We start from the raw sequence: 23,607 nt of genomic DNA, 5'->3' as shown, positions 1-23,607 counted from the left end.
CTCTTTGGCAAGGTACATTGGTAAATTCTGGCTCCACCTCAGGTTGGTCACCCTGTCGACCCTTTTCATGAGCACAGCATGACCCCCCCCCCCACACCCTACTTCCCAGGCAAACTTATTTCCCCAGCCAGAGATCAGAAGCAGAAAATACATACAGCCACAATGAGGAAATCCAGCCAGCACCAGGCGTTGGTGAAGAACTTGACAAATCCATAGGCGCACCATTTCAGCAACATCTCCAGTATGAAAATGTAGGTGAAGACCTTGTCTGCGTACTCCAGAACGGTCCGGATGGTCTTTCTCTGTTCTATGTAAATATCCTCAAAGGCCTGAGAATTAAATAGGTGCCCTTTGTCATTACATAAGACTTTGCCATTGAATATGCAGCAAACTAGCAGCTTTTTAAAACTAGGGTAAGCTGCACCAGGGCAAGTCATTTGTACACTAACGCAGCATGTTGCACTGTTGCAAAGAAGTCCAGTTTAGACAAGCCCATGGAGCCAGATTTTCAAAGGGTCTCATTTCCTATTAAGTGCCAAAGGGTGTGTCTAGGCTACAAGGTTTTGTCGACAAAAGTGGCCTTATACCTGCGTCTACACTACCGCCGAGTTCTGTCGACATAACGTCGACAGAACTCGGCAGTTTTGTCGATGGTGGTAAACCTCATTCTACGAGGAATAACGCCTTTTGTCGACAGAGTTCTGTCGACAGAAGGCGTTATTGCATCTACACTGTCCTTTGTGTCTACACTCTCATGTCGACAAAGCGGCTTGCTTTGTCGACAGAACTGGATGTAGTCTCGACGCTCTTTGTTGACAGAAGCCTGTAGTCTAGACGTACCCAAAGTGAGCAACAGTTTTTCAAAAGTGCTCAGTACCCATTGTCTTCTACAGCAATGCTTACAGACAGATTTTCAAAACAGTTTAGCTCTCAACATGCATCCACTGGTTGAACCTTTCTAGTTCAGCACTCTCTGGTCCGGCAGCATCCATACTCTGGCATGAGTTTAGTTAGCTGGATGTCCACTTATCATGGGTGCGGCCAAGTTTCCTGCAGCCTCATAAAATTTGTTTACAGCCACCAGTCCTGGTTCTCAGTGTCCTCTGCTGTTAGTTAGCTCGAATTTACCTCCAAATGTCTTCTAAGAGCCCAGCAAGCAGTGGAAGTGTTGGTAGTGCTGCTGGATAATATTGACCTCCTGTGATCCAGCAAATTTTCTGGTTTGGCACTGGTCAGGTCCCAAAGGTGCCGAACTAGAGAGGTTCAACCTGTGGTGAGCTGAGCTCATGTGAACATTTTTCCATGTATTTGGATGCCTAAATGGGAGCTGAGCTCTTTAAAAGAAAAAGAAAAGAAAAAAAAATCAGACTACAGTTGTGGGTGCAGAGATCTTTTGGATCTTCTAGCCAAAGGTACTAATGAGACGCTAGAGAAGCCTCAGACTTCCGTTGAACTAGAATTTGCAGCATCACTGTACTGCATTTCTTCCTTCCCCATATAGGGGAATTCACTGAACACTCCAGAAGCTTATTCTCAAAGATCTGGGAAAAATTAGAACTCAAAACTGGAACTGAGATTGCAGGGCTCCTAGTTTTGTGTCTTAATTTTACTTAGATTGGAAAACCGTCAGGGCAAGAACCATCTCTTACTAGGTGTTGGTAGAGCACCTAGCACAAAGGGGGCCCATTGCAATACAAATCAATACCCATCCTTCATTACCCAACAAGAAATGGCTTTTCCCCACCAAATACCCAGAAATATCTCTCAGTACAGTAGGAGATGAGCCCCAGTACAATGTCATTTGGCTTTGCAGACTTCCAGAACCAACTTACCAGGGCTCCACTGCTCAGAAGGATCATGAAGATGATGAAAGTCTCAAACCAGTTGTGCTCCACAATCAGGAAACAGGTCTTCCTCAAGATCCACCAGGATTTGCCCAGCCCATCTTCAATACTGACCTGACAGCACTTAAAGCGCTGCACACAACCTGCATGGGGGGTAGCGTGGAAAGGAGAGGTTGTCAGAAGAATTGTATTGGGGTGGGAGATGGGGCACTGTGAGAACAGACGGGTGGCTGCATAAATAAGACCTTGCTCCTCTAGTCTTAAAGGGGTGGCATTTCAATTCAAAGAAAAATGTACCCGTCCAATCAGTCCACCTATCTTCCAGGTCCTCATGCTGATCCCCGCCACGGTGGTATCTCCACGCCCAGCTCTCCATCAGGTTCTGAGCAGTCAGTCTAAAATAATGATGCTCAGCAAACTGAAATGATGCTCAGTGAGCAGAACGCAGCCGAGCGAGAACTCACTGATGGATCACCTCACGCCATGTAAAACACCTTTGCCCTGGGGATTATCTAATACATCAGTGGCCACGTAGGACTTTACAGTGGCTTTGTCATGCACACTGTAGCCACCAGTATCTTCCTAGCAGCAACAGCAGAAATAAAACCCAAGTTCTCCTGCTTCAAAACCCCTGGTGCCACTCACTTTCACTGAAGGAGAAACCTGCCTTAGCTGTTAACAGCCGAGACCATTGCAACAACAGCTGATCCCCAAAGGCCTACATCCTGCAAATCCTTAGTGGGACTATAATTTATTCATGTCTGCAGAACTGAGGGTCTTTAAAAATCCCTAGATCTGATCTGGCCATACTTAAACCCCAAGGCCAGGGGTGGGCAAATACTAGCCCGGGGGCTGGATCCAGTCTGCCAGGGTTAGTTCCTGGTGCCCTGTTTCTCCCCCCTCCCCGCCCCCATTGCTATATTTACCTGGATGGGTGCAGGTACCGATGATCGCAGCTCCCATTGGCCATGGATCACCGCTCCCAGCCAATGGGAGCTGCGGGAAGCGGTGTCTCAGTCCACGCTGCTTCCCACCGCTCCCATTGGCCAGCTGCGGATCACCGTTCCCAACAGGAGCAGTAAATTGCCAGTGCCTGTGGCAGACAAATATAGCATGGACGGCTAACCCTGGCAAACCACCACCGTGTGATTGCCCACCCCTGCCCTAGGCTAAGCTTACACCAGCTACGGGTCCCTAAGTCAACTCAGAGGCCCATCTCTCTATCTGGGATGAACTCACCTTCTGTGAAGCATGCATCTGGGTCCAGATATTCTTCTGGTGCCTCCACAGGGACTTCCTCCACTTCTGGCTTGATGTCAATGGTGCTGCCCTCAGAGGAGCTGGTATCATCCAGTTTCTTGAACACAAAAAGAACCCCAACCCCCACGTCAGCCAGGTAAAACTAAAGATGAAATGTCACGACCACTCTCTATGGGATATAGCTACTTAGCGGAGGAAACTGAATTTCCTGGCTGTTGGCAGGATGGTCTGCGATACTAACGGTGAACCAGGCATTCTGATTAGGATATTTAGTCATTGTTTTTTTAAGTAAAAAATCTTAAGGATTGGAGAGCAGCTAGGGAACTGAACCTGAACTTCTGCAGTTTTTTGTGGGGGTGGCAATCACATTTCAGACCCTTCTTTCCCCCTTCAAATGGGTATTATTACAGTCATATTACAGTGACTTAGTGCACCTATAGTGCCTTAACACACAACAGTTATAGCAATGATAACTACAACTGTGTGATAACACCCATCCTAGGGCCACAAACCACTTTACTGAAGATAACTATTGAATCCTTAACCACCAAACCCTGTGAACTGATGGTAGTCTCCTAGTTTAATGACAGGGAAACTGAAGTCGAGAGGCACTGTGCCTTGCCTAAAAATCACACAAGGCAATCCATGACACAGTTCAGAGTATAACTCAGATACCTTAACACTGTGTGCTATACCTCAGCCAGAAAGCTAACTTTCCCCTGTAGCCCAAACCTTTCCTACTGATTCATGGCAGCTGTTGTTCCCAACGTGAAAGTGACACTGCACTTGATCTTAGCCACAAGGCCAAGAGAAACACATCACTGATGGGATAATAAGAACCTGTTGATAATGGCTGGGCATTTGAATCTAAGTGCTATCCCTATTTTAAAGCGACAGAGAGTGCAATAGAGAGATTAGATTGTAAACTCCTTTAAGCAGGAACTGTCTCCTTCTCTGCCCAACTTAATTGATCTTTTATAGATTCCTGTATTATAAAGAATTATGCCCCTAGCCCAGGGTTACTCAAAGTCCACGGCCCATTTGTTTACGGCCTGCTGTGCGGTTTGGGTTTATGTGGGGTCAACACATGGGTGGGAGCCAAAACAAAAAAGTAGGCAATATAATGGTCTTCTGTTGATATGTGTTTTAGTAGTTACATTCCTGGACTGTCATTGCTCATTAAAAGTGCTGTCATATGGGTAGAAATTGGGTAAGTATTGCATTTTAATTAATATCAACAGAACTGACTTAAATGGAGCCTGTGTGTTGTGTAGTCTTGCCTTAATCTTTGCAGTCATGCCTGTCAGTGTGAAAGAAACTAACTGCATATATATTTGCACGTATATGCAACCACACTTAAGTTGCAGCCCTTGGCATGTACTGGGAATATCACTGTGGCCCCCGGGGCTTCCAAAGTTGAGTAGCCCTGCCCTGCCCTAGCCCGAGACCACATTGGAACAATGTGTGGAAGAGCTGTCGGTCAGTATTTACTTGTTGCCACATGTCTTAAACTTGGGTTGTGAGTTCCCTGGGTCAGGAACTGACTTCTGTTTTGTGTTTCGGTGAGGATTAGCAGATTAGGGTCCCGCTCCATGACTGAAGCCCGTAGGCATTATCACAGTACACATTAACAACAAAAGCAGGGAACAGAATTCAGATTCCCCAGCTTCAAAATTCTGCACCATGGGTATGTCTAGACTACATGGCTCTGTCGACAGAGCCATGTAGATGAGTTTACTAGACACAGGAAAATGAAGCAGCGATTTAAATAATCGCCGCTTCATTTACATCAGAATGACCGCTGCACGGTGCCGATCAGCTGTTCGGCGCACAGCAGGGCAGTCTGGACACGCCACGGTCGACAAGGGAAGCCTTTGTTGACAGCTCTGGTAAACCTCATTCACAAGTGCAGCGGCCATTTTGATGTAAATGAAGTGGCGATTATTTAAATCACCACTTCGTTTTCCTATATCTAGTAAACTCATCTACATGGCTCTGTCGACGGAGGCATGTAGTCTAGACATACCACATGAGACCTGCCATCACCTCCTTAGCAATGCTATTCTCTCCACAGGAGTCACCCATAGTGGTGAAACGGACGTGTGCTTCAAGCGAACACGGACCATCCCACCCTACCTCCTTGCTGCCATTGGGATCCGTGTCGCTGCTGAAGTCTTCTGTGTTGAGGTTTTCAAAGTCGGATTCGCCCACAGCAATGGGCACCCGGACGGTGAGGTTGGGGTTGTTGATGAAGGACATGTGGTCTTCATCGATGATGTATTTCTCCACACTGCTCCCAATTCCACTGGTGGTGCCATTGCCATTCTTCTGATAATCAATGTCTCTGTTAATATCGGCCCCTGTGTGGTTAGCCATGTAGTTCACCTTCTTTTCATACAGCTCGTCCAGGGGCTTGATCTCATCCGCCTCCCTCTGCTTGAAATGCGCCTGCATGAACTCACGTCCTTTCACCTTGACCCAAGCAATCCCCTTCTTCATGCGGATGACGGCTATCTGCAGGTTGTTCATCTCCCCGTCATCGTCTGTCGCTGCCAGGTTGTCGGCACTGAAAGAGCTCAGCAGCAAAGCCAAGAACAGGTTCAGCACCTGCAGGAGAAGAGGTCACATTTGGCAGAGGGATGACGGGCTGCAGTGAAGCTGCATATGAGCATTTAGCTACCTGAGTCCCACTGACATGAATGGGACCTGTAGAACAAAACCTGCGAGCGCTGCACTGAAAATCAGTTTTGTTCCTGATGTTTCTATTGACAAATTCAGAACTTAAACATTAGGGCCCCAATCCCGTAATGAGCTCCCTGCAGGACAGCCCTCGGCAGCACCCCACCCTCTTGCAATCAGTGAGTCTTGATGCACAGGCCAGGTAGCCCGCATGCTGCTCATTGCAGGCCTGGGATTCAAGGTACCAAAGTTAGGGATGGGCCTAATCTGCCAGGTTCCAAGAGATTTAGATCAGGGGTGAGCAAAAGGGCTTCTGCGGGCCAGATCCGGTCCACCAAGTGGGTTGATCCGACCCACGGAGGCCCTGCTGCTCCCCCGCCCCTAGGCCAATAAGGAGCATGTAGCACTTTGAAGTGCCATGCACTCCTAGCAGTGCGGAAGGAGACTTCACGTGCTCCCCTGCTCCCGAGCCCAAATTGGCCTGGGGATGGGAGGAGCGCACAAAGTTTCCTCTGCCCTGCCCCCACCCTGCTTTGCACGCTTCCCCGCCCCCCAAGCCAATCAGAGTTTGGGGGCGGGAGAGCACACAAAGTTTCTTTGAAGTGCCCTGCACGCCTCACAGGGCAGGGGCAGGGCGGAGGAAACTTTGCGCATTTCTCCCGCCCCCAGGCCAATCAGGGCCTAGAGGCAGGGAAGCTGCACGAAGCTTCCTCCACGCTGTCCCCGCCCTACAAGGCGAGTGCGGCACTTAGAAAAGTGCCGCGTGCTCCTAGCAGAGCGGAGGAAACTTTGTGTGCTCCTCTGCCCCCAAGCTCTGATTGTCCTGGGAGTGGGAGAACGTCCAAAGCCTCCTCCTTCCCTGCCAGGGGCGTGGGTGCTTAGTGGGAAGGGGGGGCAAAGGGTCTCCCCCACCCTCAGACCAATTATGGTCTGTGGGTGAGGAAGCCCAGAACCATCCTGGCCCCGCCCCTTCCAGTTTAGGCCCTGCCCCTTTTGCGGCAACCCAGGGCCACTTCAAAAATGTTTCAGGTGGCCACTGGCCAAAAATTATTGCGCACCCCTGATTTAGATCTTAAAAACACAGGACACTAGACCTGGAAGGGACCTCGAAAGATCACCAAGTCCAGTCCCCTGCCCTCATGACAGGACCAAGCACTGTCTAGATCACCCCTAATAGATGTCTGTCCAACCTGCTCCAGTGATGGAGATTCCACAACCTCCCTAGGCAATTTATTCCAGTGTTAAACCACCCTGGAGTTTTTCCTAGGATACGTCTAGACTACAGGCTTTTGTCGACAGAAGTTTTGTCAACAGATACTGTCGACAAAGCTTCTGTTGACAAAGAGCATCTAGACTACATCCAGTTCTGTCGACAAAGCAAGCCGCTTTGTCGACATGAGAGTGTAGACGCAAAGGACAGCGTAGATGCAATAACGCCTTCTGTCAACAGAACTCTGTCGACAAAAGGTGTTATTCCTCGTACAATGAGGTTTATAGCCGTCGACAAAACAGCTGAGTTCTGTCGACATTATGTGGCAGTGTAGACACAGTTATAGTTTTGTCGACAAAAGTCCACTTTTGTCGACAAAACCCTGTAGTCTAGACACACCCCTAATGTCCAACCTAACCCTCCCTCACTGCAATTTAAGTCCATTGCTTCTTGTCCTACCCTCAGAGGCTAAGGAAAACGAATTTTCTCCCTCCTCCTTGTAACACTCTTTCAGATACTTGAAAACTGTTATCATGTCCCCTTTCAGTCTTCTCTTTTCTAAACTAAACAAGCCCAATTCTTTCAGTCTTCCCTCATAGGTCATATTTTCTAGATATTTAATTATTTTTGTTGCTCTTCTCTGGACCTCCTCCAATTTGTCCACATCTTTCTTGAAATGCAGTGCCCAACTGAGGCCTAATCAGCACAGAGTAGAGAGGAAGAATGACTTCTTGTGTCTTGCTCACAACACTCCTGTTAATGCATCCCAGGATCATGTTTGCTTTTTTTGCAACAGTATCCCACTGGTGACTCATATTTAGCTTGTGGTCCACTATGATCCCTAGATCCCTTTCTGCAACTCCTTCCTAGAGAGTTGTTTCCCATTCTGTGTGTGTGAAACTGATCGTTCCTTCCTATTTACCGCAGACCATTTTTCTAGTTTGTCCAGATCATTTTGAATTATGACCCTATCCTCCAAAGCACTTGCAGCTTGGTATTATCTGCAAACTTAATAAGCGTACTCTCTATGCCATCATCTAAATCATTGATGAAGATATTGAACAGAATTGGCCCCAAAGCAGACGCCTGTGGAACGCCACTTGTTATGCCCTTCCAGCATGACTGTGAATCAGTAATAACTACTCTCTGAGAATGGCTATCCAGATAACTATGCACCCACATTATAGTAGCCCCATCTAGGTTGCATTTCCCTAGTTTATCGATAAGACGGTCATGTGAGACCATATCAAATGCCTTACTAAAGTCTAGGTATACCATGTCCACCACTTCTCCTTTACTCACAAGGCTTGTTATCCTACCAAAGAAAGCAAAGCAAAGAAGACGACTTTTCTGTCAAGTTCCCTTTCCTGGCACAAGGCTTTGCAGAGAAACTCCACAAGGAGTCCCCTGGTGGCTGCTTTAAAACATGATGAGTGTGTCCATTGGTCTGTCCTTTGTCTTTCACCCTGCCACATACACTTTTTCATCAAATTTAAGGCAAAAAGGGATCACCATGCTCCTTTAGCCTCCCCCACAACTGGCTGTGCAGTTTCACCCACTGATCTTCATCCAGACTACATTTTTATGACTGAGCAAGGGTACCATTTTTAGAAAGAAACTTCCCAATCTTGATGTAGAGACTTTAAAAAGTAACTTTGGGGTCCTTCGCTTGCTTTTCCCTACTTCTCCTCTATTACTTTGTTTTAACGTAAAAACTGGGTTTTCTTCTGAAATTCCATTAGCCCATCGCACCATGTGTGGATCAATATCTTTCGATTACTCTATACCACTGGCTTTTATAACAAAGTAGCTGGATGCTTTTGTGGAGGCATCCAATTAGGTCCCAATTCTGTAAAGCATCTAACAATTGAACTGTCTTATCAAAGGCAATAGGATTATTCACATGCTGAAGATTAAGCAAATGCACAAGTGCTTTGCTGGACAGGCACACAAAAGCTGTAAAATAGTACTTTAAAGTCACAGTGCCATCACCAAGCATTAAAACATTAAAACATGGGAGCTTTCAAGATGAACTGACATTTGAGAGCTTCAGGGGGTAGCCGAATTAGTCTGTTAGAGTACGTCTACACTAACCCCCTGGATCGATCTAGGGAGGCTAATGAGAGTGCTTGGAATTGCAAATCAAGCGTGTGATTTAAATATCCCACGCTTGCTTTGCATGTTCCCAGCCGGTCGCCATTTTAGAAATTGACTAGCCCGAAGTAACTACCCGCGTCTACACCGATTTAAAGCCCTAACTCGAATTAGCTGGTATTCCTCCTTCAATGAGGTTTACCAGCTAATTCGATTTAGGGGCTTTAAATTGGAATCCCGTTTCACTGCCGCGTATAGACGCTGGCAGTTACTTTGGGCTAGTCAATCTCTAAAATGGTGACCGGCTGGAAGCATGCAAATCAAGCACGGGATATTTAAATCCCACGCTTGATTTGCAATTCTGGTCACCCTCATTAGCCTCCCTAGATCGATCTAGGGGGCTAGTGAAGACGTACCCTTACAGGAAAAAAAACAGCAAGCAAATGGTCTGGTAGCACTTTATAGACTAACAAAACATGTAGATAGTATCATGAGCTTTCATGGGCACAGCCCACTTCTTCAGATGACTGGAGTTATGATTAGAGGATAAGGAAACTCGAAATAAACAGGAAAAGGGAAGGGGAGGGGATAATAACAATGGTCTGTCGCCTACCCCTCTACCTCTATGCATAAAGTATCAGGAGAAAGGGTGTTAAACCTGAGTACATAAAGATCAAAGTCAGTGGATGGATAAGGCAGGAAGGATACCATTCAGCAAGTAGTGAGCACCTTCATTGATAAAGGTTCCACCACCCCATATCTTGATTAAGTCCATAATTAATTGAATGGAATTTGCATATGTATTGTAATTCCAAGCTTTCCCTATGGATTTGGCTTAAGAAACTGGCCTGTGACAAGACCGCCACCTTCAGGTTGAGAGCTAATCTATCATTTTACCTACTTCATTCATTGGGAGTTTAGGAAGTAATTCTGTATACAACCTCATGTGTTAAACATAGGGATGTGGTGCAAACTTAAAAATGATTTGAAATCTTGTTTTGGATTATTTAAAAATAGAGCCAGGGTCAGGAGGATTAGGGGGCGGGGAGGGCTGTTTGAAACTTTATGCAATCGGGTTTGCACTCTTGTACGTGAAAATTTGCATTTTTGAATGATTTCTGTGAGACTGATTTTTATCTAAAATTTAACATTTTTCTTTTTCCATAAAGCAGGGCCATTTTCTCCACAGGCTCTCAAAGCACTTTAGGAACATTAATTAAACCTCACAGCAGCTCTATGGGGACAGACATGCACATATTATACCAGTTTTACAAATGGGTAAATTGAGGACCAAACTCTACTCCCACTTACATTGGCTTAAATCCCGACTAATCTAGAGCTAGAGCAAAAAAACTGGGAGCAGACTTTGGGAGCCGAGAAGTTAAGTCCATCTTTCAAAAAGTGGGCTTTAAGGATTCAATCATGAAAACAATTATGCACATGCTTAACCCTGCAGGGTCAGGGCTTAACTTTGGGTGTCCAACTTTAGGAACCTACTGCCGGATTTTCAGAAGTTGTAAGTACCCCCAAGTTTCAACATGAAGTCAATGAGAGCTGCAGTTGCTCAAGAGTTCTGAACATGAGCTGCAAGGGTCTCTAAAGATGGACACCAGAAAAATGAGCATCCAGAATTAGCGGCCTGAGTGGTTGGTACCCAACGCTATAGAAAATCCATGGCAGAGCCTGGAATGGAACACGCGTCCCTCTCACAGTCCTGTGGTCTCCCCACTACCTCCCCCCCCCCCCACAAGCAATCAATACAATAATAAGCAAATCAGTTACTAACCACTAAATTCCCGATGACCATGACCATCATGAAGACAATCAAGCACATGGTCTGTCCTGCCACTTCCATACAGTCCCACATGGTCTCAATCCACTCCCCACATAGCACGCGGAAGACAATAAGGAAGGAGTGGAAAAAATCGTGCATGTGCCAGCGGGGCAGCACACACTCCTGGTTGATCTTGCAGACACACTCCTTGTAACTCTTGCCGAAGAGCTGCATGCCCACCACAGCGAAGATGAACACGATGATGGCCAGCACCAAGGTCAGGTTTCCCAAGGCACCCACTGAGTTGCCAATGATTTTTATCAGCATGTTCAGAGTGGGCCAAGACTTCGCCAGCTTGAAGACTCTCAGCTACATAAAACAGCCAAAAACAAAGAGAGACACAAGCAGCACTTAGTCCATCTCCTCTTAAAACAAAGAGAAAAATCTGCAAAGAAACCATTATGGAGACAAGTCCTAGATTCTAAGGGGTGCAGAGCTCAGACCTCTCCCACTGAAGTCAACAGGAGTGGGAGATACCTAGCACCCCTCTGAATTCATCCTTGCAGGTTTTGCATTCAACTCCCCTCCTGCTCCCACATTCATTTCATGTTTGAAAAGAAAAAAAATCAAGTTTCCGTCTTGCTTTACAAGCGCTGGATGAAATGAACCACTTGTAATCGTGTGCCCCACATGGGAATAAATTATACACATGCCTTTTAGTCTTCCCTCTGGAGAAGAATGGTCTGGCTTCCCAGGGTGCGCAGCACTCATAATTGAGGCCAGATTTCCAGAGAACTCATCTTCCAATTAGGCTCCTGAATAATTGGCCAAAAGCTGAACTTGAGTGTCACAATGGAAGCTGCTGAGCACTGAATTCTTTGAAAAATATGGTCCCTTTTGGGCAAGCCAAGCACCATGCTAGCCCGCAGACAGCCCTTTCCCACATTTGCCCCAACCCTCAAAAGTTCTGAGTGTCCCTAACTCTAGATTAAGCTGCTGCAGGCTACTGGTTCTCAACAGTTCTGAAAATCAGGCCGTTCGGCTTGTAGTCCTTGGGACAATTGAAAACTGCCTCCGAACAGAGTACATGGCCCAGAGCGGAATGGACTTTTGATTTTGCTTTATTGCACACTCAAGTGGACCCTCCCAAAGCAATACTTCCCCTCCGAACATGCAACTGAGGTCTGGAGGGGCTGGGGGGAGGAAGAGGACGGGATAAATCTAAGAAATCTGCATCAAAAGAAAAGGAAGATGCAGCAAAGGACAATTCACAATTACCAGCCACCATTCTTCTCCTCACTACCTGGGGAGTTCCCCTCCCCACCCCATCGCTTTGATAGGAGGACCATGCACAGACATTGTGCAGAACTGGGCCCTGATCCAGCACTCACAATAGAAGAGCCCAATCTCACTCCCAGTGAAGCCAATTAGCAACATTCCCATGGATTTAATTGCAAGCAGCATGAGGCCCTAGCTCAGGAGAGCTGCACAACCCTTATGGCCAGACCCAGTAAGATGACAACTCTCAGGGTGTGTCTAAACGACATGGCTCCATCGATGGAGCCATGTAGATTAGGCTGATCGGCAAAGGGAAATGAAGCCGTGATTTAAATAATCGCGGCTTCATTTAAATTTACATGGCTGCCGCGCTGAGCCGACAAACAGCTGATCAGCTGTTTGTTGGCTCAGCGCGCTAGTCTGGATGCTCCGGCACCGACCTAAAAGCCCTTTATCGACCTCCCCGTTATGCCTCGTAGGATGAGGTTTACCGGGGAGGTCGATAAAAGGCTTTCATGTCGACAGGGGAGCGTCCAGACTAGCGCGCTGAGCCGACAAACAGCTGATTAGCTGTTTATCGGCTCAGCACGGCAGCCATGTAAATTTAAATGAAGCCGCAATTATTTAAATCGCGGCTTCATTTCCCTTTGCCAAACAAACAAATCTACATGGCTCCGTCGACGGAGCCATGTAGTTTAGACGTACCCTCACAGACTTCAGTTGGGCCTGCAGGTGCTCAGCACCTCACGCCTGTTTCAGTGTCTTACCCCACAAACTCTTCAGGGCAGTGCCTAGGGTTGCCAGATGGTTTCAGAAAAAAAAAAAAAAAAAACCCAGAAAAAAAAGACCAAGAGTTGTTAAGCAAAAAAACCCAAAAACCAAACACCCCCTCCCTCCATGTGTGGCCCCGTTAAGAAATGCGTGGTGAGGCTTTTTGGCCGCCTGCCATCTTGCCTCTGTGCGCAGGGTCAGACAGCTCCCCTGCAGAACTCAGTAAGCACTAGGGTTGCTAGGCTGCCTGCGTACTGAGCCGGACATCCTGGGATTTTTGCATCCTGGCCAGGAAAAAAATCAGAAAGTACTGGACATTTTAGATTTTCTGATTTTTTTTACTGGACAGGTGAAAATACCAAACTGTCCGGTTCAATACTGGACACCTGCCAACCATAGCAGTGCCTGCTTCCCCCATTCTGGATGAATAATACTGAATGTATTTCCAGCCACAAACAGTACAACGGTGCCAAAGTTCAGTTTAAACGTGGAAACACGTATCAGTAGAATGACACCCATTGTAACTTCAGAAACAAATGTTGTAGGGGAGGGAAATACACATCCCATACACAAAAGGAGGACTTTCAGTTAAATTAACAGTATCTTGTTTACATTGCAAAGTACAGCCTGTTCCACTCCCTATTATTACTTTGCTTAGTGCATGTCTTGGTCAACATCTGGTGTGGATTTGCACTCAGGCTGGCAAATAGGCAAAACAATAACAGAGACTAACCTACAAAATGTCAACAATTATTTTTAACGTGTGCATTAATTTAATTGTTAATGAAGCAACGAATTTCTGCTCAGATATCTACAGACACATTTCAGGCAAGATTATAAAATGTAAAGAAAACATTTTCTAAGCTGTTACATGGCACAAAGTAGCCCAAATCCTAAAAAATAGTATAAATTAAAACTGAAAACCAGAACCTATTACCAATATAAGCTAAAGCTTTTATAACATAAATGTCTCTCTTTGCAGAGCTCAGCCTCTGATATTATTGTTGTTATTTTTACTGGGAATCCATATTGTCTTTGGTGTTCCAAAAGGATGTTTTAGCCATTTTGATAGTGGTTCATTTAGCAAGTGAAAAAAGTTTTTAGCTTTCTGTTATAGCAAACAGTGCAATAAATCAGCACTAAGAATTTGCTTGATTTGACATTTTAAAGAAACTTTATATTTGGATTTTAGTCAGGGAAAAACCCCAGATTTTAAAGTGCTTGTTTTAGAGTGGAGCGGAATTTACCCATGAACATTCACTAATCTGTTTTTAAAATTGGGGTTACTTAGTGTACCCGGCGGTTCTACATGTGTGTGATCCCTACCTGTAAATAGTAGGCATATACATGGATATGCATGCACACATGCACCTGAGACTGGAAATGCTAGCAAGCAACGTCCAGTGCTCTGAACATGCACAGCACATCTCCGAGTGCTCCTTACCAAGAGTATAAGAAGCAGGGTGGGCAAATGTTATTGTAACTGCAAATCGAACAGGATCCAAAGCAGAGGAGGGAAAATAATGGAAAACAGATAGGGACCAGACATCACGTACAACCTCCAGTTACGTAAGTAACCTCCATGTCTTCAAATGCTGGTCCCTAGGGGTATATCTACACTGTAAAACTATTTCGAAATAACTAGCACTATCCCGAAATAACTTGGTCTACGTCTATGCAGCAGGCAGTCATTTCGAAATAGTGTCAAAACACTGTCAAGCTGGAGGACTTCTTACTCTGTCTCCCGGAACCCTCACTGTCAGAGGAGTAAGGGAATTCAGAAGAAGAGTGCTCTGTTTTGAAATCGGTGCTGCATAGACGCTCCCTATTTCGAAATAAACTATTTAGAAATAAGCTAAGCAATTGACGTAGCCCAATTTGCATAGCTTATTTCGAGTAAACCCTGCAGTATAGACGTACCCTAAGTGTTTCCCACATGGGAGTGACTGACAAGCAACACTCAGACGGGGGAGAGAGGGAGGTGCATGTGTGCCAGGAACCCAGCAGCCAAGTAGCAAAGATGCTCGCAGTACCATAAATTCCACTGCTGCATCTACAGTAGAGCCCAACGCTTTTGTGCAATGTCTGGCAAACATGTGGATGGAGCTCCCAGTGGTTGCTTGACATGTGTCTTGAATTGGGCTCTCCTGCAGGGATGCTGCTGAGGAGTCCTATGTCTTTGTGGAATTACCGGTGACAGTGCTAGGAGGGTTGTGTGTTAACCTGTAGCCCTTGATGCTCCTGAAACCACTTAAGGATTCTTTGAGAGCACAGAGCTTGACCTAGCAATCTTTTTTGCTTTGCAAATAAAAAGTCCAGGTGTCTTTCTGATAGGTTTGGTTCTTTGCAGGCCGAATGCCGGGCGTGTCTGATATGGAGGCAGCGAAGTCTCGTCTCTGTGGCAGGAGTGTGGGGATTTGGGGAAAAGACAGGGAAGTTGAATTCTTTGGTTGATGTGGAATTCAGAAACAACCTTGGTGAGAAATTCATGACATCAGCAAAGAGATACCTTTCCCTTGGGAAAATCTAGCCCAGGAGGCCATCTGGATGGAGCCACTACAAATGCAATTTTCACAGAAAGGCATGGAACGTATCGCCAAAGGTTCAAAAGGCAGTCTGGTAAGTGTCAACAGGATGAGTTACAAGTCCCTTTGAGATGTCCCCAGCCAGCGAAAGCAAGCTATGCTGACTAACCACGCTAACAGGCTAAGCAGGATAAAAACTACCTATAATTATTTGTTGCTCCTGTAGACAACTGAGGACCCAGGATTAGAGCTTAGGTCCAGCAGTGGTAAGAAGGAACAGGATCGGTGTTGGCCCAAATTGCCTTATACGCTTGGTCGGGAGTTTGAGGAGATCTACTGAGCACATGCAGGTCCACTGGACACTGCTGATTTGCATTTCCAGACTCGGGCACAAGGGGAACATGCATATCCGCGTGTGGAGTATACATAAGGAGCAGCACTCAAAGAAAAACATTTAAGGGAAACAATAACCCACATCCCCACTCCATCCCCCCACACACACACCCCAAAACAGAACCAAGGGCTATTTTTAACCAGAATAACTTATATAAAAGGTTTTCTAGTAGCTGCAAGACAGGAAACGTCAAAAAGAAATGGGAGAAATATGGAATACCAATCGGAAAGATCGCAGCACTGAAAGCCCTTCCACGTCTGCTAGACCCAGTTCCATTAAACTGAGGGAGACAATAAATCCGTCAAAAATGTTCCAACCTTCTTGGAAATAATAGTAGGGGTCCATGGCTATGAGCTTCAGGAACATTTCTGCTGTGAAAATTCCAGTGAAAACCTGGAGCGGAGAGGAGACAAAAAGAGAGCACACACCCACACAGAGATACACAAACACACACACACACACACATTTTCTCCTTAGTTGGGTTTCCGATGACCAATATGCATCTTAACGATAGGCTAACAGTGAGGTAAGAATGGAGACTCTGCAGCACTCTTTGTACCAATTCCAATACACATGCTGTGTAACATCACGGGCTTGCGTACAAATAGTTTATTCCCTTCGCTCATGGAGCTGCCCCGGTGCAACCCTTACTGGCTCCCCTAGTAACTATCCTCATATTAAAAGCTTACAGATTTTCAGAAGTGATCGAAACTTTAGGGTCTCCAGCGATGGCCCAGGCTGGTCCCACCCCAGGTAAGTCCATATGAGCTTTGCCATTGCTTTCAGCAGTCACAGGATCATGCCATGAAGCAGGAGCAGCTATACCCTCAGTTGGTGTAAAGCAGCATAGCTCTGCTGAATTCAGTTACATTCACAAGGCCCCATCTGCGCTGAGCCTCTGCAGCTCTCATGGGCTTCAATCAGAACAGAAGGTGCACAGCACCCCGGAAAGTCCCCTTTGAAAATATCAACCTGAAGTATTTGGGGCTGAGCATGACAGAAACCAAGCAGCCACAAATCTTATTGACTTTCACATGCGTTACAGAAGGAGCTCTGCCCCTCCTAAGGATCTGTCCCCTTTTACTATGCAGGGAAGAGTCAGAGGACCCCTGTGCAAAACCCAAGTAAAGGGTCTTTTGGGCAGGACTCCGTACTCCTCCCTCCAAAGAGCAGACAGATCCCCTTGCGCTATGGTTGCTACAGCTATGGAGACTTCTGCAGAGCATGTGCTCCCCATCTGTTTTGGGTGCTGGTCAGCAATGTTCCCTCTAATTTTTTTCATGTGTGTGTGGAGTAATGTTGTTATACTCCCTGAGGCATGTGCGGATGTGCACCACCAGTAGAAACAGCTGTGGGTGCTCTGCTATTTGACTGTTCGTTGCATGGCCTGTGAGCATCTGAATTGCTCCATGTGGAGCCCTTTGTGCCCACTAGATAATAACAGAATTAGTCATTAGCCCTGTGCTCTGACCCCTGGCCTACAGCATTACTGGATCTCCCCTGCTCTCCCATCTTCTCCTGAAATGTCCTCCTCCTTATCTTACTGGTATGGGCACTGCCTGGAAGGTCACTTAACCTGGATATCACATGACCCACCAGGTGGGCAGTGCATGTTACAGCTGCAACTCTACTCATATTTTCTGCACAGAGGACACATCAACCCCAAGGGATTGTGGTCCTCAGGGAAGCAGCAGAGAAAGTAAAGGCAGTAACAACTCATTAGTCATGGCCCCGTCTCTGCTACCTGCAGGTGAATTACAGTTTTAAGCCATTCCTTGGGCAGCAAGGCTGGCTAATTATTAGCCACCAGCTTGGCTGCCCACAATAGGGCTGTAGAGAGAGAAACTAACAGAAGACAGAACTAACACAAAGAGGGGAAGATGGCATTGTGGAGTAAATGAGCGATTTCAAATACCATCTAACAGCACCCCCTCCTCCCAACACCGCAAACAGGAAATGTCCGTTTCTTTCTGAAACCACACACAAGTGCACATTGCTTAAAAAAAAAGGTGGTTGGTGGTGGTGTGCTCTCTGGTCCAAGAAGTAGATCTCAAAACACTCTATGAAGGAGGGCAACAATCATTAGCCCCGTTTTATAGATGGGGAAACTGAGGCACTGAGCACTAACTTCCCCAAATCTCAGTAAGCCAATGGCAGAGCTGAGAATAAGACCCATGTCTCCTGAGTCCCAGAAGACGGCTCTCTCTTCTAGGCAGAAAACAGCCTCCTTCTGATGAGCTGAAGTGTGTTCATCGTGCCAAAGGGACATCTTACCTCTCCCCTTCTGGGCCTCACACCAGCTGGAAGGGCAGAGCTCCAGTGGCAGCAGCTCTCACTGTCGAGTTCCCCTGAACTCTATCTCCAGCTCATCTAGTGCTTTGAAGGCCCTATCCTACATCCACTGAAACCAGTGTGAAAGACTTAGTGGGCACTGGGTCAGGCCCTCATCTGCGTCTGCATTGTGGGGGTCTTGCCACTAATTCCAGGCAGTGCCCACAGGTCTGGGGATTAACTGACAGCTAGTTCATTTACCCTTACTATCATTTACTATTTGTATTGCTGTAAAAGTGAATCTGCTGGGCACCATTAACACAAGCCCTCTGCATCCCCATACAACACAGTTCCCCAAAGCACTCTTACCAGATTTCCTACGGACAGAGCATCTTGAAATTCAGGGGTCATGGGATGGTGTTCCATCGCCATGAACAAAGTGTTCAGCACAATGCAGATGGTAATGGCCAGGTCGACAAACGGGTCCATGACAATCATGTTCACTATTTCCTTCAGTCTGATCCAGTAGGGGTGGCACTCCCAGATCAGAAAGGTGTTGGCAAATTTGTACCAACAGGGGGGGCACTTCCTCTGGGACTCTTCCAACTCTGCAGTTACAACACAAAAGAGCAGAGTCAAGGTCTTGTCCTCCTAGATCCGTCTTAATCGGTTAACACGGCTCCAGTATCAGCTCACTGCTTCCCGTGGCTGTGCTGAATCCACCTTGTGTCTCTGTTTATACCATGCTTTAGGCTCTTTAGCTACGTCTAGACGGCTTTCTTCTGCGGAAAGAAGATATGCAAATTTGGAGCTAATTTGCATATCTTTTTCCAATCGCGTTATTGGAAGAGGTTTTGTCAGAAAAGAAAGCAGGTTAGACGTGGTTCTTTCAAAAAAAAAAAGGTGTGCAGGATTCTCTCAAAAAAAGGGGTTTTTAAAAAGAAACACACATCTAAACTGCTTTCTTTTTTGACAAAACCTCTTCTGATAATGCGATTGGAAGATATGCAAATTAGCTCCAAATTTGCACATCATCTTTCTGCAGAAAAAAGCAATTTAGACATAGCCTTCGGTGCAGAGAGTCCCTTTGCTGTAGGTTTATACAGTGCTCAGAACTACGGGGCTGGATCTCAAGGTGATCCCATAATACAAATTACAATAATAATAATGGACCCTGTCAACCTCTGGGTTTAGGATGTGATTCAACAGCCACTGCGGTTGACGGGACGCCATCTACAGGACTTTACACACTGGACTCTCACACCTTGCTCATACTCAAATCTGCACCAATTTAGCAGCAACACAATGGTGTGGACCAGTGTTCCCTCTAAGCTGCATGGCAGGACAGCATCGCATATGATTAATTAACCCCACCCAATCAGTGAGCCCTGCAGCTGAGTGGGAACACTGGTGTGAACTGACTTAGTTCAATTTAAAACCAAGCTTAAATCAGTGTTGCTTAATGCAGTAAAGAATCAATTTGAGATAAATGGATACAAGCCTGGTTTAAATCAAATGAAGAGCCTCTGTTGAGTGTTTTGAACCAGTTTTTAAACCAATTTAAATTTTAGTGACACTCTGAACACAGCCAAGGCCCAGCTAAGGTGGTACATTACACAATGTGCCAAATGGATTTAATCAGCCAGCAGCTGATTAAAATAAATGTTGTGCATTTGGAGAAAGCCAACGTGAACATATTACCCAGGTTTTAAGTGGGTTTATTTATTTAAGGTTTTTTTTAGATTTCGCCTGGAAACTTAAGTTGCTCTTTGTCCAGGCTTTGGCCTCCCGTTATGCTATTCAAACTCTATACAACTGTCCAAGGTGGTGGTTGTATTTTTGATTGGGAAGGGAAGGGTGCTTTGGTGGTTTTCTCCCACTGCAACTCATCTTTTGATTGCTAGGAATACGGTTGCCTTGGTTTTCTGAAAGTTTAAAAAAAAAGGACCACAGCCTTGGAGTTGTGGGAGTTTGTGCAGGAGGGAAACTGCACAGAAATATTGCTCTATTTTCAACGGATATATTTTTCATAGCTATTATTACAGGATCCTGTAAGAATCAGAGAATTCCCCCCTCCCCTACAAGCCTGTCATTCTCAAACTCTTATGGGATCTTGCATAATATATTTGGAAATCAGAGTCATTTGCTCATCTCGATCTACTGTTTATTTCAGCATTTGTATAACATGGAGATCACTTTCTCTTGGCAGCTGTCATAGTTAAGATCTCAATGTAGTTCAACTCTCTCTATTCTTGGGCCTCAGGCAAAGGCAACTCCTCCATTCCCCATATGTGCACACACCTACACATTCAGAGTTTCCCTTCTGCACATTATTACAAGAACCAGAACATTCTCATGAGTGTTTGAAGAGATGCAGATTTAGGTACAAAGAAAATGCACAAGTACGAACTTCTCCAGTGGTTAATTTGTAACGAAAGCCATGCAAGCCATGGAACAAATTAAGCACTATACTTCTCTAAAGAGGGAATGAATCACCATTAAGTTACACATCAGTTCTCTGGTGCTTTCATAACAGGTCACCAGAAAAATCCATTTGCCTCCCTCTGCTCTGACCACCAACCTCTCTGGCTGTTGTGGCTAAACACAGCACAAAACCCACCTTTTCCATAAGAAACAAGACTATGTAGCACTTTAAAGACTAACAAGATGGTTTATTAGGTGATGAGCTTTTGTGGGCCAGACTCACGTCCTCAGATCAAATTGTGGAAGAAAATAGGCATGACCATATATACCAAAGGGATACAATCAAAAAAAATGAACACCTATAAAAAGGACAAATCAAATTTCAGAACAGAGGGAGGATCGGGGGGGAGGGGGGAGAGGTAAATGTCTGTGAGCTAATGATATTAGAGGTGATAATTGGGGAAGCTATCTTTGTAATAGGTAAGATAATTAGTATCTTTGTTAAGACCCTGGCATAAAGTGTCAAATTTAAGCATGAATGATAGTTCAGAGGTTTCTCTTTGAAGTCTTGTGTTAAAATGTCTTTGAAGCAGGATGCAGGTAACCAAGTCGTTGAGACAATGCCCTTTCTAGTTGAAATGGCAACAAACTGTTTTTTCTTTGTGATACTGTCTGATATCCGTTTTGTGTGCATTGATTCTTTGGCGAAGTGTCTGAGACGTTTGTCCAATGTACATAGCAGACAGACACTGTCGGCACATGATGACATAAATTATATTTCTGGATGAGCAGGAATATGTGTTCTTGATCTTATAACTGAATTGGTTAGGTCCAATAATGGTGTCAGCAGAGTAAATATGTGGACAAAGCTGGCAACAGGGTTTGTTGCAAGGAAAAGTTCCAGGGTTGGTATTAGTGGGGTTTGTCCTGTGGTTGTTGGTAAGAATCATCCCGAGGTTAGGTGGTTGTTTGTAGGAGACTATGGGTCTGTCTCCCAGAGCCTCTCGGAGTGTAGTATCCTGTTCTAGTATAGGTTGTAGTTTATTAATAATGTGTTGGACAGGTTTAAGTTGGAGGATATAGGTGACGACAAGTGGTGTTCTATTGTTGGTTTTCTTGTTAGTCTTTAAAGTGCTACATAGTCCTGTTTTTTGTTTCAGCTAGACTAGACTAACATGGCTACATCTCTATCACCTTTTCCATGGCTGCCTACAGTTATGTTGGCCAGATCCCCTCTTTTAATGTCTTTCCACCAACCTTTTTACTGAGACACACATTGCTGCATGGTAATAGCTATGCATTGTTCTAAAGGGCAATGAATATAGCCAGGCAAATGCTCAGAGTTTTCTAGCTCACAGTTTGGGTTTTTTTTTTTTACAGAACCAGGAGGAATTTGTGGTTCTGAGGATAGAAGCCAGGCAGAACTCCAGTTCCACATATCTCCCCTCCAAAATACTGAGGTTTCAATTGAGAGGAGGTTTGAAATGCGTCAAGGGAGGAAAGAACCTCTCCCCCTCCCCTCAGTTGTCACACTAATGCAGCAACACACACACTGCTACACAAATCAAACTGGACGCAGAAACAACAGGTATCAAACCCACCACCTTCAACTCCATAAACGTCAGCCAAAGAGAATCTCCTAGTTATCAGCAATAAAGGTATTTTAGTTTCTCCAAGGCAGCCACAAGGGGGCACTAAACATACACATATACATATACAAGTGACATTGTACACACCTTCTACAAGGGTATTAGTTATAACAGTCATTATACTGTTGGTTCGATCCTTTCTTCCATAGGATGCATTCAGTTGATCCATTGAGACCAAGAGAGACCCGGTAGGTTTCTTTTTAATTTCCACCTCAGTAGTACCCTGCAAAATTCACATGTCTAATTAGAACAAACTCTTGACCTGCCTGCAATTTTGTGTACAGTCGCATCAGATAGGTAGCAATGCATCCAAGGAAGAAAACAAGACAGGACTGACATCAGTATGAAGAAGAAGAAAAAACTTATTCAAGAGCCTGGTCCTTTTACCTTACTTAATACCATGGCTAGTTCTAAAGAAGAGTTTTAAAAATGTGGCATAGTCCTTCGCACTACAGAAGTCCAATTTTAATCAATGGGAGGAAGGAGAGGCTTCTAGCTCATGTACCGACTGCAACACAAGGAATCTTAGTTCAGTTCCCACTTCTGCCACAGTCTCCCAATGTGACTAAGCTAATCAGTTAAAAATAGACCTTCCTTTCTTCGTCCCTTTGCCTGCCCCATCTATTTAGATTGTAAACTCTTTGGGGCAGAGACTGTATTATAATGAGTTTGTGCAGCACCTGGCAAAATGTGTCTCTTATCTTGATTAATCTAGTCACCTGCTCCAATCACTCAACTATTATACTTTCCACACGCTGTCCCTTAGAGCTAGAATTGAGAACCAGTTGTCCTAGCTTTCTAATTCCATAGAAATCTCTAAAGCAGACAATCCTCAAGAAGACAACCAGAGAGAAGTGCAGCCAGTGTACTTAGGGGGCAATGGACATTAGTTTCTCCTGTATTCATTTTGTCCATATGTGTTAATGTTTGCCCAGGGTACATATTATTTCACTCCCTTACTTCCATAAACCATGACCCAACCCAAAATGAAGACTTTGCTTCTGCATGTGCACAAGCAACTTGCAGCCTTAGGGTGCATCTACACAGCAAAGTTATTTCGGAATAATGGCCGTTATTCCGAAATAACTATGCGAGCGTCTACACAGCCATTCCATTATTTTGAAACAATTTTGAAATAACGGACGGCTTATTCCAATTTCTGCAAACCTCCTTCCATGAAGAATAATGCCTATTCCGAAATAGCTTTTTCAAAATAAGGCGTGTGTAGACGCTCCATTTCTGTTATTTCAAAATAGCCCCTCAACAGGGCCATTCTAAATTATTCCTCCTGGGGCTCTAAATCGAGATAGCACGTCTACGTTAGAGAAACCTGCCTCAGGCTAATTTTGAGGCTTCCCTGCAGCGTAGACGTGCTATTTCAAAATAAGCTATTTCGGAATAACTATTCCGGAACAGCTTATTCTGAAATAACTG

At 45.3% G+C, this 23,607-nt stretch overlaps 1 protein-coding gene across 1 annotated transcript in view; it reads right to left on the bottom strand.

Annotated features, from left to right (window-relative positions):
• The window catches only part of SCN8A (sodium voltage-gated channel alpha subunit 8), a 132,338-nt gene that overhangs the window by 25,910 nt on the left and 82,821 nt on the right, over positions 1 to 23,607 (bottom strand). Inside the window, exons 13-20 of the mRNA XM_089774586.1 lie at positions 22,261 to 22,396; positions 18,470 to 18,708; positions 16,049 to 16,222; positions 10,874 to 11,230; positions 5,241 to 5,711; positions 3,084 to 3,201; positions 1,833 to 1,987; positions 156 to 329 (exon numbers count right to left, since the gene is read on the bottom strand). Coding sequence (XP_089630712.1) covers positions 156 to 329; positions 1,833 to 1,987; positions 3,084 to 3,201; positions 5,241 to 5,711; positions 10,874 to 11,230; positions 16,049 to 16,222; positions 18,470 to 18,708; positions 22,261 to 22,396 — 1,824 coding nt within the window. The remainder of the gene's footprint in view (positions 1 to 155; positions 330 to 1,832; positions 1,988 to 3,083; positions 3,202 to 5,240; positions 5,712 to 10,873; positions 11,231 to 16,048; positions 16,223 to 18,469; positions 18,709 to 22,260; positions 22,397 to 23,607) is intronic.

This window comes from Pelodiscus sinensis, chromosome 31 (genome assembly GCF_052426305.1).
Source record: "Pelodiscus sinensis isolate ZL-2025 chromosome 31, ASM5242630v1, whole genome shotgun sequence".
In the NCBI taxonomy this organism is placed as follows: Eukaryota; Metazoa; Chordata; order Testudines; family Trionychidae; genus Pelodiscus; species Pelodiscus sinensis.
This window is presented reverse-complemented; position numbering and strand designations above follow the sequence as displayed.